Source organism: Euprymna scolopes, chromosome 10 (assembly GCF_053919585.1).
Source record: "Euprymna scolopes isolate OS-2025 chromosome 10, ASM5391958v1, whole genome shotgun sequence".
Classification (NCBI taxonomy): domain Eukaryota; kingdom Metazoa; phylum Mollusca; class Cephalopoda; order Sepiida; family Sepiolidae; genus Euprymna; species Euprymna scolopes.
Genome location: NC_136491.1, coordinates 93,187,481 through 93,209,478, shown reverse-complemented (window position 1 = coordinate 93,209,478; position 21,998 = coordinate 93,187,481). Strand labels below are relative to the sequence as shown.

Sequence of the window (21,998 nt, the reverse complement as noted above, 5' to 3'; positions counted from 1 at the left end):
TCTTATCTTTAAACTCCAAATTCAGAGCTATAGAAATCTTCTTTATAAAACTATAGAAAATTTTTTTTGATGAAGATTGATTAGTATTATCTTAACTATTTTTAGCTTGGAGGTTATTCTCATGTTTCAGCTGAGGTAGCCTCTGACCTTCTTCAAGTGCAAAAGATAAAGGTGTAAAATAACAATCAGTTCTAAGTGACAGCCTTCTAGGGGTTGAAATCTCAATCCTCACTACAGGTGATAACTAATAGAATAATTATTTTAGATTTCTATTCAGCTTCGGCTGATGGATTGAGAACAATCTACCTCTGTGAATTAAGTAAAAGGTTCAGTTTGAAATTTTGTATAAATTCCAGAGTTCAACAAGATACACCTGAAGAAGATCGTAGGTTACATCAGCCAAAACATTGTGAGAATAAAATTCAAGACAAAAATAGTAGATGGTCATTCAGTTAATTATAAACAAATCATAGATATTAGATGAAAACCAACTTTATAAAAAACAGTATTAAATTATTGCAACATATAAAGATTTGGAAAAAATCTTATAAAAAAAGATAAAAAAAATTCTACAAAATATCTTTTTTCCTTATTTTAAATAAGGAATAAAAGAATTCCAACTAGTGGACATTGTTTAACAAAAGCTATCAATAAATAGATGCAAAATTCATAAGAAAATGCACTAAGTCTACTTTTATGCCTACAAACCCACCTTCATCTTGAAGATAATTACTATCACTCAATCGATATATGTTTATAGAATAGAATAATAAAAGTATTGCCCTAAAGAAAACAATACTACAGCTTTATTTTAAAACTTTTATTGAAAAAATCAATTCAGGCAACTTGAGTATGTAGTAGAGCTGACATCTATTCAATGTAGCCACCTTTAGCCTCAATCACCACCTTGATATGAGTCAGGTACTGGAGCATGACTTTTCCACAAGCACTGATGGGAGCTCGGCAAATACTTGGCAGATGGCGTCAATCAGGCTGGCTTTGGTGTTGTGGGAGGTCATGTTCATGATATGATCAAACGAAGTAGTCCAGGGGGAGAAGGGAGGGCCAGTGAGAGAAGGGTACAAAGTCGCAGCATTCCTCCTGAAGTCAAGCCTGGGTATCTTTGAACTTGTGGACCAGTGCAGAGTCCTGCTGCCACACCCAGGGTCTGCCAACGGCCACTTGACTGCAATAGGGGATCACCACACTCTTCAGCACATCTAGGTACACTTTGGTGTTGACTTTCAAGCTAACTTCAGTGATGTGAGGTGTCATGTGGCCCTCACTTGAAACCACACCAAAGACCATAGCCAGAAACTTTGTTTTCATCACTCTGGGCATGTCCCTGTTATTTGTGGCAATCAAGCGATGCATTTTGAGGGTGCTGGCAATGGTACTGTTGTCATAACTTGGATGAGTAGAGAACAGGAGTTGTACAGCGGCACATCTATGATCTTGCTCGCTGAACATGGTATCACTTTCAGACATGATAGAAGACTCCAATTGCTCTCGGGATCTGTACACAGCTGGCCAACTAGCAAATGGTCTGCAACAAAAAAAAGAGAACTGGCTTTCATCAAACGGACATGGAATCATGTTGCGCTTTCTATGGTGACAATTTTATTGTTCCACCCTGTAATAGATATATGATTTCTAAGCAATTTTTAGATCTCCGAATAAATTTGTACTTTAAAAAATTCAGCTAAGCATAAAAAATTTTGTTACATGTACTTTATATGTGAAATAGTAAGGTACTTGCCCAAGAACAAATAAAATTCTCTAAACAGAAGTTTTTTGCTCATTTTTCTGTTCACTTATGAAAATTAAAATCAGTATATGATCATACCAAACTATCTTTAGAATCCTTATTAAGATTTTAATCAAAATTTATTAAATGACTGATTATAGAAAATGTCTAAAATTTAAGGCATAAAAAAAAAAATCAGGTAATCTTGCTTAACTGATGTCTAATAACTATGGATAAAATTTAATGCAAATCCGAAATATTTGAATTTTCAAATGAGATTGTGTCTATATTATGCTCTCTAAACCAATAAAACATTCTAAAGAAACTGAAATTTGGGAAATATTGAGTAATTGATGTTTAATAACTGTTAAAATTTCACAAAAAATTATAATTAAAAAAATAATCAAGAGGTATGATTTTTTTTTTTGATTTTTTTTTACTAATGGTTAACACTCTGTTCTGTCTTTTGCATAAAAAGAAATGAAATATAGCTCACATTACTCTACCTTAGACTTAACCCCTGTGATCCAAAAGTTCATAATGATCGGTTAATTAGTTTAGGAGGAAATCCAAAACATACACATAGCTAACTTTATATAGAGATTTTAATATATAAAATACTATTTTTGGGATCACTAAATTATCATGAAAATGCTGTTTCAATATCCCATAAGTAAACACATCTGTAATATAAATCTTACCTGTCTGTTTAAATGTATGCATGTCTGCTTAAAACTTTCAACAGAGGTAATGGATTTTCACAAGATCGGTATCATTTTGAAGTTCGACCCTTTGGATGACAAATATCGAAAAATTGGCTACAAACATTAATTACTTCACCCTCAACTTGGCACTTTTCAACAGGAAGGGGTCACTTTTTTCAAAAGTCATCCCCTCTTTTCGATTAACTAGCCTTAATTTAAACCCTTGCCACTTCCGGTTTGGCGATCTACGCAACAACAATGCAACGTCACCTTTTTTTTTTTTTTTTTACGTTCTTTTCCTCCTTCACAGTATGATTTCAAGCCTGCCTGCCTACTACCACTTTTTTTTTTTTTTTTTTTTTTTTAATTATTGCTCAACACACACCTCCAAACACCCAGGCTAATAAACATTAAATAACTCTTTTTAGAAAGGTATTTGTTGAGCCTGAAATATAAATAGTGTTACAAAATGCATACGTAGAGAAGAGCACACATGGCTGACTAATCTTGTGCCGAACTGATGCAGATATGAAACAAAGAATAAATTAGGATATTGAACTTTAAAACAGGATACAGATATGAAGATCAGAGTACACAAGTACATACAGAAGAGGGTTAAACAGTCTAATGATTACAATTGGACAGCCAAGAATAAAGAGAGCAAAAAATAATTCACTAACATCTGACAGAATATAAAGCGAAAATACCCCAGTTTCATCTTGGCCTGAGCTAAACAAATGATGATAAACTTACAAAGTTTCATTTTCTAATACAATGTTTGAGCAATTATTTTGCCATACAAAAATCAGTTTTTTAACAGTAAAACCACTTAAATATGTTAAACATCTCTTTCTGCTTTGATCAAGTCTATGATGGCTATCTCTTTGCTCGAGTGTATTAATGCAGTTACAAATTAGCTAAATAACACAGCATAAAACCGCTAATAGATACCTTTGAGGCAGAGGGAATATGTTATTATGCGAGTGCATTCGACTGATAAACTTGTTAATGAATAGCAAATAGCTTTCAAAGATTTTCTCATTGCTTAATGAAATCTATGCATCAATTAACAATGCGAATTTCAAGAAAATTAAATTATACTCATCCTCCACTTTATTATAAGGAGCAAAATTTGTGTGTGTGTATGCGCACATATGCACACATGTTTTTTAAATATAAATTTTATTAACTATAATTTAATTATAGCTAAATCGTATAGAAGTGGAGCTCTAATTCAATTTAATGTCATATAAACCTTAGTAAATGCAGGAAAAATAATTCCATAAATTCAGAAAAAAAAAAAATAAAAATGATTAGCACACACTTGTTTTAGCCTTCCTCAATTACATACATTTTAGTGATATGCAGAAAATATATAAAATATTAATTTTTCGAGAAAGCTACATTCATTAGCGTCTATAAAATTTTCACCCATCATGCTGGAGAAAGCTGGTTCATTTATTTATATATTTTAAAATTTTATTTTTCATATATTTCCTCTAATCAGGTCTTATTATTTAAGGGAAGCCTGCTCAAGGACGGTCGAAACACTTGTATGCTAATAAAAGCGTCTTTTTAATGAATTCATAAAAATTTGTTCCTTGCATTTACTCAAGTTTATATGACATTAAATTTATATAATTCCCATCACACAAAAATTAATACAAAACTGCCCAAAAAATAAAAGAAGAAAAGTAAGCTCGGCCTCATCACTCGATTTCTATAAGATATTTTCTTTTTTTCCTTCTGCTTTCTATATCCATAAGTTTCTTTTTTATATCTTCTATATTATCTCCTACAAACACCTGATGTTTTTCTTTTAACATCCTGCATCATAAGGGAAGAAAATTCAAATTCCCCACTTTAGTACAAAAAGTAAGCTACACGGAAACGTTTGTTCCATTCATTGGGGAAATCATCAGGCTAATTGCTCTACTAAGCAATATGCACAGTATACATATAAGCTGAGATACTTACTTGGCTTCTTCAAGTTCAAGATGATCTCTTTCTTGAATCCTCTTGAGATTTTCCACGTATGCCAACATGACTTCCATAGCCTGGCTCATACGTTGTTCCTATAAGAAAATTCAACAGTTTACATGTACTTCAAATGTTCATAATTACAATAATATAGAAACAAACACACACATTAATCAAAAGCAAAATTGCTTTGGCAATGTCAGCATTTAAACAATAATGGGCAGCTGCAATTCACTTTAATATATTTGATAATAGCTTGTAAAAGCTAGTATGCATCTCTTTATATAAAACAAATTAAAATGATTAAGCATTCCATCATGTGTATGGAAATGCAGCCTATTTGGTTCTGCCAAATTTGATTCAAACACAATCAGTATTTAAATTCAAACAATACTCTTTCAGTTTTACTGAAATGAACCTGCTTTCAATAAAAATTCTGTGCCTATCAACATCTACTTTATTTTAAATGAAATTTTAGTAACAATAACTACACTGGCCTGTGTTTATTTTTTTTTTCAAAGGACAAAGGTTTTTCAAGTGGTTCATATGTTTTTTTTTGTGCACTGAATCCAAAACTGCCATCTGTTTCCTTGGATAAGGTCTAGTTTTTGAGATATGAGAAGTGCGACTTTGGGGCCTTGTATAGTACTAAGTATAAGGAAAACGAGGCTGCAGGTATAGCCTATTCTTATTTTTATTTATTTTTATTTTTTTTGCATAAAAATTATACTGTAGGACCATGAAACTGATACTGAAACCTAATTTTTTTGTTTACTTTCAGGAAGATGAAACAAACTACATTGACAAACTGCATTGACAAAACTGAAATAGAAAATGGTTTAGAAAAGTGTGATCTCCAATCAACGTGACTGATTTTATAAGAATCTGTGCTTCTTGTGTCTCTATTTTGGACACATACCTTAGACTGACAGAAAATGGAACACAAATGCACAAATCATCCTGATAGGTTCTGATATGTATATGGTAATGTGATTCTTGTGAACTAGCAAATATAACTGATTTTGTGAAGGCATATCATGCTTACTTTGGAGTTAAGCTTAGGGACCAGGATAAGCCATTTGCACCCCATGTTAGCTGCAAAACATGTGTCGAGAACTTGCGTAATTAGAGAAATAAAAAAATGGAAGAGTATGCCATTCGCTGTTCCAATGGTTTGGAGAGAGGATAAAGATCATGTGTCCGACTGCTATTTCTGCATGACTAATCTTAAAGGAGTCAACCGCAAGAACAAGCATTATATTCAGTATCCTAATGTTCTGTTTGCCATATGACCAGTCCCTCAGATAAGGGAACTTAAAAGGACTCAATGTTTTGATGATGCACTGAATGCAGCTGAAATGTCTGTTTAGTAGTCACTTAAGTCAGTGATAAGAAACCTTCTAGGAAATAACCAAAGTGCAGAATACGAGAAAGAAGTCGATGAGCTCTTGAATAGCTATGAAAAATTAGGAGCTTGCATATCAGTCAAAATACACTTTCTACGGTGCCACTTGGACTATTTCTCTCAGAACTGTGGTGACTTCAGTGAGGAACATGGTTTGGTTGTTTTTGTTTTATGACATATCAACCCTTTTCAGGTTATTTAATGCCGAATTCAAAGATTTTGAAAAAAAATTTTTTTAATAGATTATATTTGCTGTTTTCAAGTTGGTTTCTATTCAACTCATAGTTGGGACCCTAACAGGTACTACCACTCCGGGTCAGAGTGAACCTGAGAGCAATGGCAATTAAAGGGTGGCTCCACACTCCTCAAAGCCCACAAGCTGGGGCCTCACCACTGGATATAGTTTAAGGTCATATCCATAACCAAGGAACATGGAGAACATTTCCACCAGGATATGTGTCATGGAAGAACGCTACCAAAGCCAGTAGGATGTGAACTTTTTTGTGGCCTACTTTTGGTGTTTAAAGGCCAGCTTACCAAAATTCAAGTATTATATTTATTAAGTGAGGATGCAGGTAACAGAAAATTTTGTTCTAGTCAGTGCTGTCCGGAAGTCAAAAAATTGTCATTATCAACATCATTTCTCTGCAGACATTGATTTAACTATACTTTTGGCAGTTCTTTAAAAGTTTCCTAACTAAACTTGCTGCACTATATTTGGTATGTTAAGGGGGAGATGCATAATGTAAACTTTTGTTCAACTCAATTTCTCATTATTACTTTATTATATTTATGATGGAATTACCAAACAGCCAGAATGTCATTGTATTTTGTTCTACTCAACGTTGGACAAGAGCAATAAATGTCAGATTACATTATTACACTTAAAACTGATAAATAAAACCCATCATTATTTTAGATGCATTAAAACAAGAGAGGAGGAAGAGAAGGTTTGGGAGAGAGAGTGAAAAATGAGGGAGAGGAGGAGAAGAGGGAAAATTGGACACCTAGAAAGAGAGGGAGAGAGAGAGAGATGGGAGTTTTAATATAAACAAGCCGCGCATGCGTGGTCCACCTCTGGTGCTGCATGTGAGATGATGCCACAAAAAATAGTGAAGAAATGATGAATGTGACAAGTGTGAAGATTGAGTTAGTCTTAAAAACAAATATTACTTCCGTCATAGTTAAAAATTGAGTAATTTGATTTGAACTTATCACATTTTTTTTTTTTTGCTCTTTTTGGTCCAATCATGGTGCCTGGGTGTCCTAAGAAATTACGGTGCTTTTGGGGGACACCTCTAACCACTTCTCATGATTGCAATTCAATCATCCCAAGCAACACGCTTCCCCCTGTTGGACTCATTAAAATTGGGAACATCCGTTTCTTCAATTCTGCGATGCAAAACTTTTCTTGTGACCCCTGTTGAGCTCCTAAGAACACCAAATTCCAGTGAAAATGGACAAACAGTGCAGTTTAAGACTAAGACATGTATATTTGAATTCAGCACTGTGGAAAACCACTATATAGACATGCATATCAAGTTTTTGAGAAATATGAAAAAAGAGCCCCAAAAGGGCATTTTCTTTTTAGTCCTAAAAGTCCCAGAGGGATGCACACCAGAATTTTGCCAGGGTCACCCATACTGAATTTATATTAAGAACAATGGCCTCAACATTCTGGCCAAGTTTCAGGAAAATCTAATGGATGGATCAAATGCTATGGAGCAAAAAGTGTAATTTTTGGCCATTTGGGGGCATTTTTGACCTCTTGAGCCCCTGAGGATGCCAAATCCCAGTGTAAATGGATAACTGTGTAGTTTCAGGCCTTAACACATGTGTATTTGAAAACCACTATATAGTCAGACATATCAAGTTTTTGTAGAGAAATATGAAAAAAAGAGCCACAAAAAAGGGCATTTTTAGCACTGACAGTTCGCGGGGGACGCAAACCAGAATTTTGCTAGGGTCACCCATACTGGATTCATATTAAGAACAATGGGCTCCACATTTTTTGCCAAATTTCAGAAAAATCTAATGGATGGATCAAAACATGTCATTTTTGACCTCTTTTGAGTCCCTGGGGACGCAACAGGAATTTTCGCAAAAAATTTTTTTTACTGTGCACATGTATTTAATGAAATGCATTTGTGGCAAAATTTCAGGAAAAATTAATGGACGGTTATCTGGCAATCGTCCAGATGCATGGATGCCACTGAAAACATAGGCCTCTCTCTGATAAATTGGGGGACCAAAATGTTACACAGCATTTAACTTTTTCTATTTTATTTTTTTTAATGACCCCTGGACAACGCCAGATAGTCCTGCTAGTAATATATAACATTTTCTAAAGATTCCAGAATTCAACAAGATGTATCTGAAAAGCATAAGATGTTACATTGGACAAAATGTTGTAAGAATAGCATCCAAAATGAAAAAAACAACAACAGTAGTTTGAATAATCCAAATAATACATATATAACAAATACTGATGGTCAGATATTTTATAAAAAAGGGCAGAAGTATAAAAACATTTAAATAGGAATTATACTTGAATGAAGAAGCTAAATCATTTGTTATAAAGATCAAATTTTGTTGAAAAAATTAAGCGATGCAGGACATAACTTGACAAATCGAAAGGAAAAAATAAGACTGGTTATAAATAAATTGAAAAAAAAACATTGTAATGTTAAAGACATGTCAAACTAGATCTGCTATACAATTAAATAAGAAACTTGCATATTAGTCCTTGACTGAGTTTATGTTGACAATTGAAGCAGCAAAAATATGAGCTTTCAAGATTACAAATGCTTCTTTTTTTTTTTTTTGTATCATTTATAAAAAAAAAAAAACGCACAAATCTTAGGCAAAAATATATTTTAATAACTCAAACTTTCTGGTTTCATCACACATCCATATTAATTATAATAATTTATTAGAAAGTTGAGTTTTTTATGTGCGGCTAATAAAGTATGGACAGACAATTTTAACAACATTAGTTTTGACAAGTTTTGCAGAAAGATGTTGCCGTTCTGTCATATACAGACTATTATTCCCAAATAGTCACCAATTTGGTAGGTACCAGGCTCAACCTTGCTTAACTTCAATGACTAATCAGCATGTGGTTACCTCATATCATTATCGAAAATTCCTGCAAGAATGACTGTCAGAGGACCCATCATTCCATTCATAACTACTCGTAAAAAGAGAAATATTACTCAATGAGTATTTTTAGAACGCATGAGCCTTGGTGGTGTGTGTGAGGTGAAATCAGTATTTAAAAAAATGGTATTATGAGAATCGTGAAAAAGGATATAGTATTCCTCATTAAATACTGAGCAATGTTGGATCTTCCTGCTAATTTCTATATTTGTCAATCCTTTCATACAAAAAGAAAACAACATTTGCAGTATTAGGCAGTCCTTCAGATGGGAATCCGAGTGAGATTTCCTACAATCAAACATATGGTCAGTGAAGGTGAACTCTTCCTAGAATGTTGCAATTTTATTTTTATCCAAATCCAAAACCCCATTTTGTGAAACTAGATTATACTTACATTAAAAATCGACCTTATTTCTAACTGTGTACTCAGAAGGTGAAAAGTAATAGGGACACTTAACCTGCAATGTTTTTATTTTATTTATTTTTTTTTTTACTTGTTTCATTTGTTTGTCTATATTTAATAAAAAAAAAGTTCATTTTTCCCCTTATAGAAAAAAAAAAAAAAAAAAGAAAAGCATCATAACAATACAAACATAGATGCCACATATAAATTCAATATGGTTACACTACCTTTCAGTATCTGCTGCAGGTTTTCCGGATATTATTAAATCTTATTTAATATCAAAAATTGCTATAATAGTTCTGGCAAGAGTCACTTTCAGAAACAAGTTATACTTACATGTGGTAGTAGGATATTTAGTTATTATGTTCACCTCCTCTCCCAGTTTACACTGTTACAAAATATTTCATAGGGTTCCATTATTACACACATCTGTGATTATTTTATCATTTTGTTTTACTAAGAGTCAGCTAATACTCATTCAGTATATAAATAATGAAGGTTCCCTTGGAATATATATATATTTTTTTTTTTTTTTACACAGGAATCACCACTTATCAAGGTTCGGAAGCCACTCAAGGATAAGGGTAAATGGGTATACAATTAGTTAATGCGATTATAGCGTAGTAAATATAAGTAGTGGGAATTTTGTAAATTGGATTACTTAGGGGGACAGTTTATCAAGAACTTGTTTACATTGGACTTGAAGACAATCAGATTGTAGTCAGCTGGAAAGCAGACAATTGGAAGAGAGTTCTCATCAATTTCATTGGCTGCTCAAATTCATTCCACAGTTTATAAGACTGAATTTTCAGAAGTTTCAGAACAAATTTTGTAAAATTCAATATGGTGTTGGTCCTTATTTGCTTCGATAAAAGCAGAAAACTTAAATTGAATGGTTAACATATTAATTTTGTAAATTACACATCTGTATATTTTTAAGGGGAAGCCAGGCGAAATTTATTGATTATGAACATTGCCTGAACTGCTAACGTGTGACTATTGTACATTTCACATTCACATATAAATTTTTACAAGAAAAAGTCTTTCCCCATTGACTGATGGTCTATTAACTAGGGTTGAATCAAATACAATTGTATTTGTATTTCAATTGTATTTAAATACAATTTTAATGTAATTGTATTTGTATTTTAACATCACAAGAAAAAGTAATTTGTATTTGTATTATGGCATCCAGGAAAATAGTATTTTGTATTTGTATTTATATTTGAGAGAGAGAGAGAAAAGGAAACTTTCAGAGCTCTAATGATAATAAAATGCAATGAGAGGACATGATATAGAATGTAATGTAGATGTCAAATTTGGAAGGAAATATTTCTTTTCTTTTTCTTCTTTTTTTTTTTTGCATATTTTCAGATTTCTTTTATTACTTTGAAAAAAAAGTACTTATATTTGTTTTTGTTTAAATCAGTTATTGTATTTTTATTTGTATTTTGAGATTGAGGAATAAAAGTATTTGTATTTCTGGTAACCTAAACGAAAGTATTTGTATTTGTATTTCAATTGTTAAAAGTCAGTATTTGATCCAACCCTACTATTAACCACAATGTATACTGTTCAATTAGCATGTTCTCTCTTCTTTTTTTTACCGGTGATTATGAACGTTGACTAACCAGCTAATATACTAATTTAGTAAATTACACATTCTTATACAGGGGGGGGGGAATTATTTTTCTTTCAAAAATGATTTCATTTGGAGATTTTGTTGCTATAAAACAGATTGCCATATATATAATGAGAACATTTCTTTCTTTCTATTTTCTTTTACAAATTCACGGTAAATGACAAAAGAACAAGTTCACTAAACTTAAAAATTAAATATGTGCTTTTGAAAAGTCTTCAGTTTTCAAAAATATTAAAATTTAAATCAATTAAAATATACTTTGTTCAGAATTTGTCATTAAATATGGGAGTGGGGATCACAACAAAAATATTTCCCCTCATATATTATACAAAATTTACATTTTTACATATAAAGCTAAAAGTATCCAAAAATTAAAAAATCTAACCATTAGTTGATTTTTACTATATTGACTAATAACATATAGTAAATATGCACCTTAAAAATGATTATAACATAGGAATGTTGATTTCAGGAGTCAATAATGTAAACACGATATTAGTATTGCATTTTTATTATTTTTGTATGGAAAATATTTTACCTCAATTTAGGAAGAATTTTTAAAAAGAAATGTTATAGATAATGAAAAAACCAATAGCTTCAGCATTTTCATATACTTATCCGAAATTTATATTTACCTCAGTTTAGGAGGAATTCTCAAACAAAATTAATGATGATGAAAACCTAGCAGTTTCAGCATTTTTAGATACTTATTCCAAACAAATTTATATTTACCTCAGACGAGGAAAATTAGATAACAAAATCCAAATAATTTCAGCATTTTCAAATACTTATTACAAAACAAATTTTTCATTACCTCAGTCTCAGAGTAATTCTCAATGCAGAAAAAGTAGAGTAAATGAAACAGTTTCAGCATTTCAAAATAATATTTATAAGATTAACTCTTTCTTTTTTTTTTTTTTAAACTGGAGGTGGGAGTTATTGTTCTTTTAACGGAAAGCTTGGGGCTGACAATTTCATTTTTTCATCAGCTAAGAGGAAAAGTAATGCTTCATATGATTTTTTTTCATTTCTTTCATATATATTCTTAACAAATTTACCTCAGTCTAGAAGAATTTTTCCTTCACGGAAATACTCCAGAATTAATGGAGTTAGCATTTTCTAATAATAAATATTTAATTGTTCTTTTGTGGTTATGGTGATGAGGAATTCTCAGTTTTATATGGAAAATTTGATGCTGACATATCAGCCAATTTTATTTTTAATCGTTTTTAATATACATGTGGGTATTGTCTGATTTTTTTTTTTACATTCTTCATTTACCTATTGCTTCATAAAACAAAAGAATTACAATTCTGCTAATTTATTACACTAACATAAAAAAAAACATTTTATTTGCTACTACTCAGAAATAACACACCTAAATTATTTTAAATGTCCAGTTCACATGTACATGCAAACACAAGACAAGTTTCAGGTGAATTTCCAATTGGTGGTGTACACAAATGTGCTAATGAAAAAATATTTACACAAAATAAGAAAAATATGCACTTATGCACTTTTGTTATTGCGCTATTTTAAAATATTTTTTTTTTTTGGTTAAATTCAAGTTTCACAATATCTTTTTTTTATTATTAAATTGTTAGCACAATTCGAAGCATAAAATAATTGCAAAACATCCTCCCTATGTTAAGAATGTCTTTCAAAATAATAACATTATTTCAGCATGGTAACAAAAGTGCCTAAGTACAAAATAACGTAGCAATGCAATTAGTTTGCATCTTTTTACATCTCAGGCAACAGCAAGAAACAGGTCCTGCTAGTTTATTATAAAATGTTGTGTAACTAAAACAATGTTTTAAATTTGATTACGTTTGTAAATAAATATTTCATGCACCCCTACACACTAAAAAAAAAAAAAAAAAAAAAAAAATCTGCAAATACAAGTTAAAAATGTGTACATTATTTTGTTTGTGATTCAACCGATAGTAGAAGTTTAAGAAATTAACGTCATGGCAAAATGTATCCTTTACAGCTGTGGTTCATTCGTGGATGCCTCAAGTTTTATTGCTACAATATAATTTCAGAAAATACACATTAGAAAGAAGGCTGAAGAGCATACGAAGGAGAATACAATATGTAGATTTTGTTTATGGAGTTACACAGGGCAATGAAATAGGAGAAAATATTACTTTAAATGTCCAATTATATAAAAAAAAAAAAAAAAGAAGCATACTATTATCAGTTTACACATTGGAAGAGGGATGAGAGTCGAAAACTTTTTCAAGTCACCTACGAAACATTCTATGCAAATTATAAAACAATTTTAAATATATATATGCACTCAGTTCTTAATATTTTAATAAAAAGAATACAAGGTTTCTTTTTATTAGTAACTTTTATGTGCTTATTAATTTTCTGTATATACGTGCAAATCTTTTGATCTCTTTCTGGTCATCCTAATAGTCTTCTAATTATCACTCAATCTGCAAGAGTATACATACTCTGAGAAGAAACCAAAATTTGCATACACAGGAAAGTTCTTCCGTTTATTTTCACACTGACTACTTTTTTATAAGTTCTTGTTTTGAAAGCAGCCATGTTTTTCTTTCAAGAATATTTACATGACAAGTACACACTTGTTTTACTTATTACTATAAGTTTATTTTTCCTTTTTTTTCCCCTCTAATACATTTCTATCATACACCCCTCTATTTATTCACATTTCATAATCGTATAATCAAGCAGACAAGTGTCATTCTTTTTATGATTTTTATATTAGTAGACATATCAAACATCTTACTCTTAAGTTTGCTTTGGTTCTTTTTTTATTCTTGGCTTTGCAGCTGCCAATATTTCCTGAGCTTGCTTAGATGTCATCACACAGGCAGTTTAAATCAAATTAGGAATTCCAGTGGTTTTATATTAGGCAATTGCTGCAGGCCATAAAACTTTATTGGGAAACTTAAAAGTTAGCTCAACAATTTGTTCTTGACCATTTCCCTCAAATCCTGCTCATTTTTGTATATAAGTGACAGATATATTGATGTTTTAACCGATTCACCTCCTCCTTTATAATTTAGTATACACAGAAAAAAAAAACTGTCTCTGTAAACACCTCAACATCGCCTCTATCATATCTGTGCTCAATTGATCCTTATCACTAAATTGAATTATAGGATTAAAGTATCTCTTTCCAGGAAGTGTAAAAAATTGCAGTGTCAAAGATCTTACAGTTTTGCATACAGTTTCATTTTTGCCAACTATGCCATCAAATCATCTTAACCATTAAATAGTTTTACCATGTTGTTATTTTAACAAATTTTCCCATTATCTTGTCAGATATTCTTTGAAAGCATAAACAGCTTGTATTTTTCTTTGCTTTTTATATATAGATTCACCTCCACTGCAAATCTTCACCTTTTATTGGTTGCCTCGAATACATATCTCACCACAACTCCAATTTCAATTACGTCATCTGTTTTTCATTCTTAATCTGTCTGCAAAGCTATATACACTCTAAAAAGGAGGTAAAATTTGTATATGCAGAACACGGCCTCCTAAGAATCATGATGAACACAAGGTCATTTATATTGTTTTGATTATTTGAACTGCTTTTCTCATCGTGAGTGTATTTTGACAACGTTTTAGTCGATGTAATCCCCAACATTCTTTAGGTGCATCTTGTAGAACTCTGGAATATTTCCGTCAAACTCAGGAATCTGTATGGAATTTCAAACAGAGCTCTTTATTTAATTCTCATTCTGTCAGCAAAGAGATCGTTTTTTTATTAATACTTGTTTCAAAATCGTTTTATCTTTTCGTTTTTTTTTCTTTTCATTACATTAAGTATTTAAATATAAATTTTAATTAAACAAAAGAACAAGTCCAAAATGTTATGTTACATAAAACTGTTGAATTCTCCTAGAGGATATGAAAATCTTGTATGCCAATGTCGTGACACAATTTCCAGTGTGCAACCAACTAGTCACACGTATATTAGTATTTTACATTAACTCATAAAATAATATTGTTAATAACACCACACGACAAATAGAAAACAAAATAAAACTATAATCTTTAACATTAAAAAACATGTCAACAACAGAACGATTAAAGCAAGCTTTTAACAATGAAACTAATAATGCATGAACAGAAACATGTAAATGAATAAAACATAAGTCAGTTTTGTGTTAGATTTGAATTGGTTGGATCTTCATTATCAGATCAAAGTATTTATCATTCAGTCTATTTACTTCTTTTATCAGTTACTAAAATAGTGTTCTATCTAATAGCAGAAACTAATTTCTTAAAAAAAATGTTATCTGAAAACAATGTAAATCTTAATAGAAGCTACATATACTAATAAAACTATGGATTTAATACTTATATTCCACTGAAGGAAGCTGTGATAAATTTAGAAAGTAGGAATTGAAAAGCCAGCATGCAAAAGGAAGAGCACTCTTGCTTAAATATGTACCTGAACAACACAATCAACATTTCTCAATAGTGATGCCTCAGGTGATTAACATGAAACTAACCCCTTCTCAAAGAGAGAAGATAATGCCTGGGAGGATAAACCTCATAACAGAACAATATCTCAGCCTTACAGGAAAAAAGACCACCTAAATCAAATGGCGCAAACTGCCAGATTGACTTTTGAGAACCTATCCTTGATATGGTATGAAAATCAAGACCCAGAATAAGGTCAAATTGACCCTTTGCCTCAGATGGATTTTTGGATCTTGTTATCATGCATACTGGACGTCACCACAAAGAGTGAATAATGTAAATAATGGATGAATGAGAGATAGTAGGGAGAAGTGAATTACTTAAATAATTAGGAGAGAGAGAATGAGAGATGGATGACATTATCCATTTGCAACTAAATATCTATAAACAATTTGAGAAATTCATCTTTGCATGAAAACACTCATTCCTAAACTAGATGATGTGCAAGTTCATTCAGATATATTTCATTGAATGTTCGATAATATTAATTTACAAATGGATATGTACAATATTGAAAATAAAAATGCCTAGAAATTCATAAATATTTAATATATCTAACAAATATTGATCCAATGATAGTCTAGTAATTTAGAACTATACAGTATATTTCTTGAAAACTGAAATTCAGAATTCGTTTGATTTTGATATTTTCTTATGATAAACATTTACTTTTGAACTAAGATAGCAGCAGAGTTCAAATATGTTCTTAAAAATAAAAATGAACACGCGATATAAAATATAAATACAATTTAGAAAGCAGAAACTTTACATTCATTTGAAAAAAATATTATATCTCAGGGAAATGAATTGATTTTTAAATAAATGATTGTTTTTGATCCCCCCCCCCAAACATTCCTAGCAGAATGCTATGAAATTAATTGCTTTAAAACAGTATGTGAAGTAGCGAGAGGTTTACAGTGGATGGTGTTGAATCTCCAACGCCACAAAAAAAAAAAAAATGACATAAATAAATCAATCGTAAAGGAGGAATAAATCTTAAACAAAAAAAAAAGAGATCAAAACAAGATAAAGTGTTTCATTAAATATTTTATGCCCATAAAATCTTCAAATCTACATTGTTTTTCAATTTAACAGATACTAACCACATCGATTTCTGTATAAATATTCAGACCTGATGAACATATAATTACTTACAGAAAAGATAATTTAAAACAACACATATCTCACACCTATCGAACAAGAATGCCACTTGGATTTAAATCCTGGGATTTCTTTACCAAGAACAAGCATGGCTATACTTATTTTCACTAGAGTGAAAAATCTATGTATGATTATATTAAAGTATTTTTGGAAGTTATCTTAATACACAAATAGGAACATAAGGATTGATTGACAAAAAAGGATAGAATACACATAAGAGAATAGTTTTTACAATGTTAATACCCCAGTTCAACTCATGTAAATCTAAAGGTTTCTTTTTTAAATCGAATACATGTTTTATAAATTTAAAGAAATTCACATAACAAAAAAAAAAACATATTGCATAAATTTTTTAAAAAACTAAATGAGGGTTTTTATGATCCATGAAAAAGTAGGCATAAAAGGTATTTGATATTGTCATGTCATGATTGTGGCTTTCACCCTGAATCGTTTGGGTTGGCTCTTTCCAATAAGTATTTGACACTAGGTCAAAGCAAATTATTTTTGCTTAAAAGGCACAATTTCTAAAATTTTGTTAATAAAAACAATATGTAAATACATTCTTCATAGTTACTTACTCTCTCATGCAAGTACTAAGGAGCATATTTTTTTCCATAATAGTTCAATTACTTTTCTTTGTACTAGAAATAATAGAACGTTAGATAAAAATGGACACTGACATATCCAAGTACTGTAACAACACACTCAAGAAGCATGTATGAACTAGTAATTGTTAAAATGCTAATAGATAATTTCTTAATAGTGATAAAAAACAAAAAAACAAAAAATAAAATAAAAGGATTGCTGCGACGGTGTTGGGAGCTTCCAGGTGAGTTTTTTTTGTTTTTTTCAAAATAAATCTGAATTTACAGTAAAAAAAAAAAAGAAAGAAAAAAAAGTTTAACGTTTCTTAATTTTTGAGATGAGGATTGGTTATACATATTATTTGGATTCATCAGACTACTGTTCTCATCTTGAGTGTGATTTTCACAACGTTCCAGTTGATGTAACCTCCGACGTTCTTCAGATGTATCTTGTCAAACTCTGGAATTTGGACGGAATTTCGAGCGGAACCCTTTATTTACTTCACAGGGGTAGCATGCTCTTGTTCTGTGAGCAATGACTGGATAGAGGTCCTACGTAATTCGCAATTGTATTTTTCGGTTGCCCACACTGAGGATTGAACCTTCAACCTTCCTAAGTAATTCGCAATTGTATTTTTTGGTCACAAGGGTTCCACCTGAAATTCCATCCAAATTTCCAAGTTCGACAAAGTACACCTGAAGAAGGTCGGAGGTTACATCGACCGAAACGTTGTGAAAATCACTCAAGATGAGAACAGTAGTTTGATGAATCCAAATAATATGAAAAAAAAAAAAATGTTTGTTGTGACTTTTTTTCTTTCCTCGCACACTGTTTTTATGAAGATACCATTAGAAGTGTACATAAATCAATAAAAACTAATGCAGTGAAATGTAAGCTCTTAAATTTTTTTTTTCCTTTTAGTTTCAAGTTTATTGTGTTGTTTACTGTTATTAAACAAATTAAACGGTACTAAACAAACGAATTCACTTCATAAAATAACCTTTTCAAACTCCTCTCATATACAACTTAATTTATTATGCAGCACTTCATAATAAGTATGTTTATCATGCCAGTCATCATCACAATCAGTTAAAAGTCAGTGTCATACATGCAGCCAGATGTTGGACAGCCTCCAAAAATGTACTTACAAACTAATCTATCTCTGACCATGTCTTTATTCATCCCTCTTTCTTTCATATCCATCATTATCACTTCCGTTTTCCATGACCTTACCTTAACTGTTCTACATCTAACCCAGGCATACTCATCCATTTTTGAGGATGACTATACGAACAAATTCTCCTGTTTTGCATGCATCATCTTTTCTACACTTCCCAGATTTAATCTTTATTCAAAGTCATCCGTCTTTAAAAGTCCTATTACACATCCATTATTCCATTCTTATATCATTTCTCTCCATAAAACACATATCCTTAACCACCACTGGCCAGATTTAACTTCCATACATTATCACACTGTACACACATACCTGATGCACTGTTCTCTTGGTCAACAATGATAACATCAGTTTTATTTTCTTTTTAGAGGTACAAATGGTATTTTCTAGACAAAGAAAATAATACAACAGTATATAGTAAATTGAATATCTACTTCAGTTTGCAGATTAAGGCCCAACATAAGCCAATCTTAATATTTAAAATGGTCATTAAAGGAAGAAAGCAGCAAAAACTACCATGCTCACTACCCTAGTGACGAGAGTGTCAAATTAGCAAACTGGGATGATCACGAAAAATAAAAAGGACTATGTCAGAATCTTAATACAAGAAAAAACCCCAAGCATTGATCATGTACTCTTCCTTCAAGTACATCAACCTAGCCTGTCTCTCAAAAGTCAAACTTCTTGATACAGGCTGTTATATTCGCATATCTCTCCACATTTCCATGAATAAACCGGAAATCAGCAAGGCAATGACGGCAGCAACAATGGCGACCCTAAGACAAATCTGTTCGCCGTTACAACGTAGTCAAACACAATAAATACACAGGACAATTTCAAATCCCATCTCTTTAAATACACACATCATTAAAATAACTCGCACCTTACTTCAACATAGAAAACCTCCAGAGAAAGTTGCACAGCAAAAGAAAAAACCTAAATAAAAAATCACAGACACTACCGTAAACGCAACTCAGATAGCATAAAAACGCAAATAATGATTCCACAAAACACCCCAACAATACGACACCGACTAGGTTACATTCACAACTTTCTCAGCTTTAAATCGATATAACACATGCATACACACACCAAACAGATAATTCTCTACAATCCATTAAAGCACGAAAAACAAACACAAATAAAAAATACGACGGCCATTTTGACGCCGGAGCCGATGTGCCTTTTACTACGTCCGCACGTGCTGTATAAATAAGCCGGCCGTCAGAGAAAAAACCAGTCTTCCAGCAGATCGCTGGCCAGAGCAGGTCGCCTCGCTACCAGTAGAAGCAGATACAGCTGTTCCCCTCAACCCTTTGCACCATACCAGCGACAGCCGTTCCTTCAGCTCCATCCAGCAGCAGCAGCTCAGCGACAGCCGTTCCCCTCAACTTTCTAGCAGCAGCAGCGGCAGCAGCAGTAGCCATTCCCTTCAGCTCCATCCAGCAGCAGCAGCTCAGCGACAGCCGTCCCCCTCAACTTCTAGCAGCGGCAGCGGCAGCAGCAATAGCCGTTTCCTTCAGCCCCATCCAGCAGCAGCAGCTCAGCGACAGCCGTTCCCCTCAACCGTCTAGCAGCAGCAGCAGCGACAGCCGTTCCCCTCAACTTTCTAGCAGCAGCAGCGGCAGCAGCAATAGCCGTTCCCTTCAGCTCCATCCAGCAGTAGCAGCGGCAGCTCAGCGACAGCAGTTTGATTCAAAGCGCCTAGTCACCATATCACCGCTTGTTCCAGTCCCGGACGTCATCCCTAGACCATACCAGCATCTAGGCCCCTGTACCTGCCCGAACCTGATCAGGCCAGGATCCCTACCTCTCTAATCCCTATTCCGGCCTTCCTGATGCCCAGCTGACCGATCCGGCTTTGATTGAGGATATATATGCTTATTCACTTTGACCCTCAATAAAGGTTGAAACCAAATTATTTCGTTTGTTCTCCTTGCTTCCATACGCTCGTGTTATTTTATAACAACTGGTGTCAGAGCGTTCAGCAAGATGAGTACAGACAGCTACGAGGGTTTCACGCGGTCAGAACTATTCACACTGATCAAAGAACAGAAGCATCTGCTGTTCAACCTGAGGACAAGCTCAACACAACCATCGGAAGAGGCACTTCAGGAGATCCGAAATGACATAGATGCCATGACAACCGCCCTAATAACAACAGCCCCCCCCCCCCCACACAAGCAGCGACTACAGTATGCTAATGCGCCAGCAAACAATTCGGGACGCCATGAGACAACAGAAGCCCTTCCGCCCTGGACAGGACGTAAACCAGTTCATATCAGCGCTCACCAAAATATACGCAATACACGTCTTACCGGAGAGAGCAACATACCCAAGCCTGGAGGGCGAATTTGTCAAGGCCGCGAAAGACATGCTGGACCAGGGTATATTTCAGCAAATGCTGGATTCTGCACAAGATACATCCACCTTCAACAACCTGAAGGAGTATCTACTAACAACACACGGCAGCCAAATGACCACCTTCCAACATCTAAGCAAGGCCTGGGACTTAGAACGACATGACGGCGAAAAACTAACCGATTTTGCCGGTCGACTCGAAACCACACTCAGGGAAGCGGCCGTCCACATCAAGGCAAAACACAGAAAGGACAGAAACAATGAACTATCCGTTGACGGACTCATAGCAATAATAGGCGCAATGCTTATGAGTGAAAAGGTGAAAGCATGGAACACAAATATCTACCCGCACCTCGTCAGAACAATGGACAACCACTATACGGCAACTGGTATAGCGGCTGAAGCACAGCGATACCTGGATCGCGGCATAAAATCCGATGTCACCAATTCCCAAGACTCCGCACTCCTCTCTCAAGAGCACCACTTGAGCCAAAGAAAACCTTACCATGTAACAAACATGCACACCCACTCTAGTGGACGCAAGCGCTCGAACTTGATAGACGCACACAAGAAAACTGATCAACGTCAACATCAGCAGCAAGAAGCTCGCAGGCAAACAGTAAGTTTCCCTGTATGCCAGAGATACCTCAGAGGCCTATCCTGCTTTAGGCAAAATTGCAGATACCGTCACCCACCCCGCACCCAAACACAAGCCCTTGTCGCAACAACAGGCAACAACATGCCGGAGACAGAGGACCAGGATTTTCACTTCGGTCAGGACGAGATGTGATGCCCCGCCCGACCCGCTCCAATATCAGCCATCACGTCTTCAACTTTCAAGAGCAATCTAACTACTCACCACTTGTCTACTCCACCTTTTACATTGGCGACACAAAATTCTCAGACATCGCGATGCTCGACTCAGGATGCTCGACCTGTATCATACCAGCATCACAACTACCAGACGAAGCCAAGAAGCACATAAAACGCTCGGACGCCAAAGTGAGGGGCATCAATGGCAGCATTACCGCGCTTGGCAAACTAACATGCGACATTGTAATCGGCAACCAGAACACACCCGCATTCTGTGGCATAAACGCCCTAATAACGGCACAATCTACACCAATCCTGATCGGCCAAAACATCCTATGCCATGATACCCTCATCTCGTACATGGTCGACAACGAAAAAGCGAAAGTGGAGT

General features: G+C 33.6%; 1 protein-coding gene across 2 annotated transcripts in view; it reads right to left on the bottom strand.

The window, feature by feature from the left end:
- The window catches only part of LOC145286136 (uncharacterized), a 539,596-nt gene that overhangs the window by 106,321 nt on the left and 411,277 nt on the right, over positions 1–21,998 (bottom strand). For both annotated transcript variants that reach the window (XM_080134856.1, XM_080134858.1), the window contains one exon: positions 4,429–4,526. In XM_080134856.1, coding sequence (XP_079990982.1) covers positions 4,429–4,526 — 98 coding nt within the window. The remainder of the gene's footprint in view (positions 1–4,428; positions 4,527–21,998) is intronic.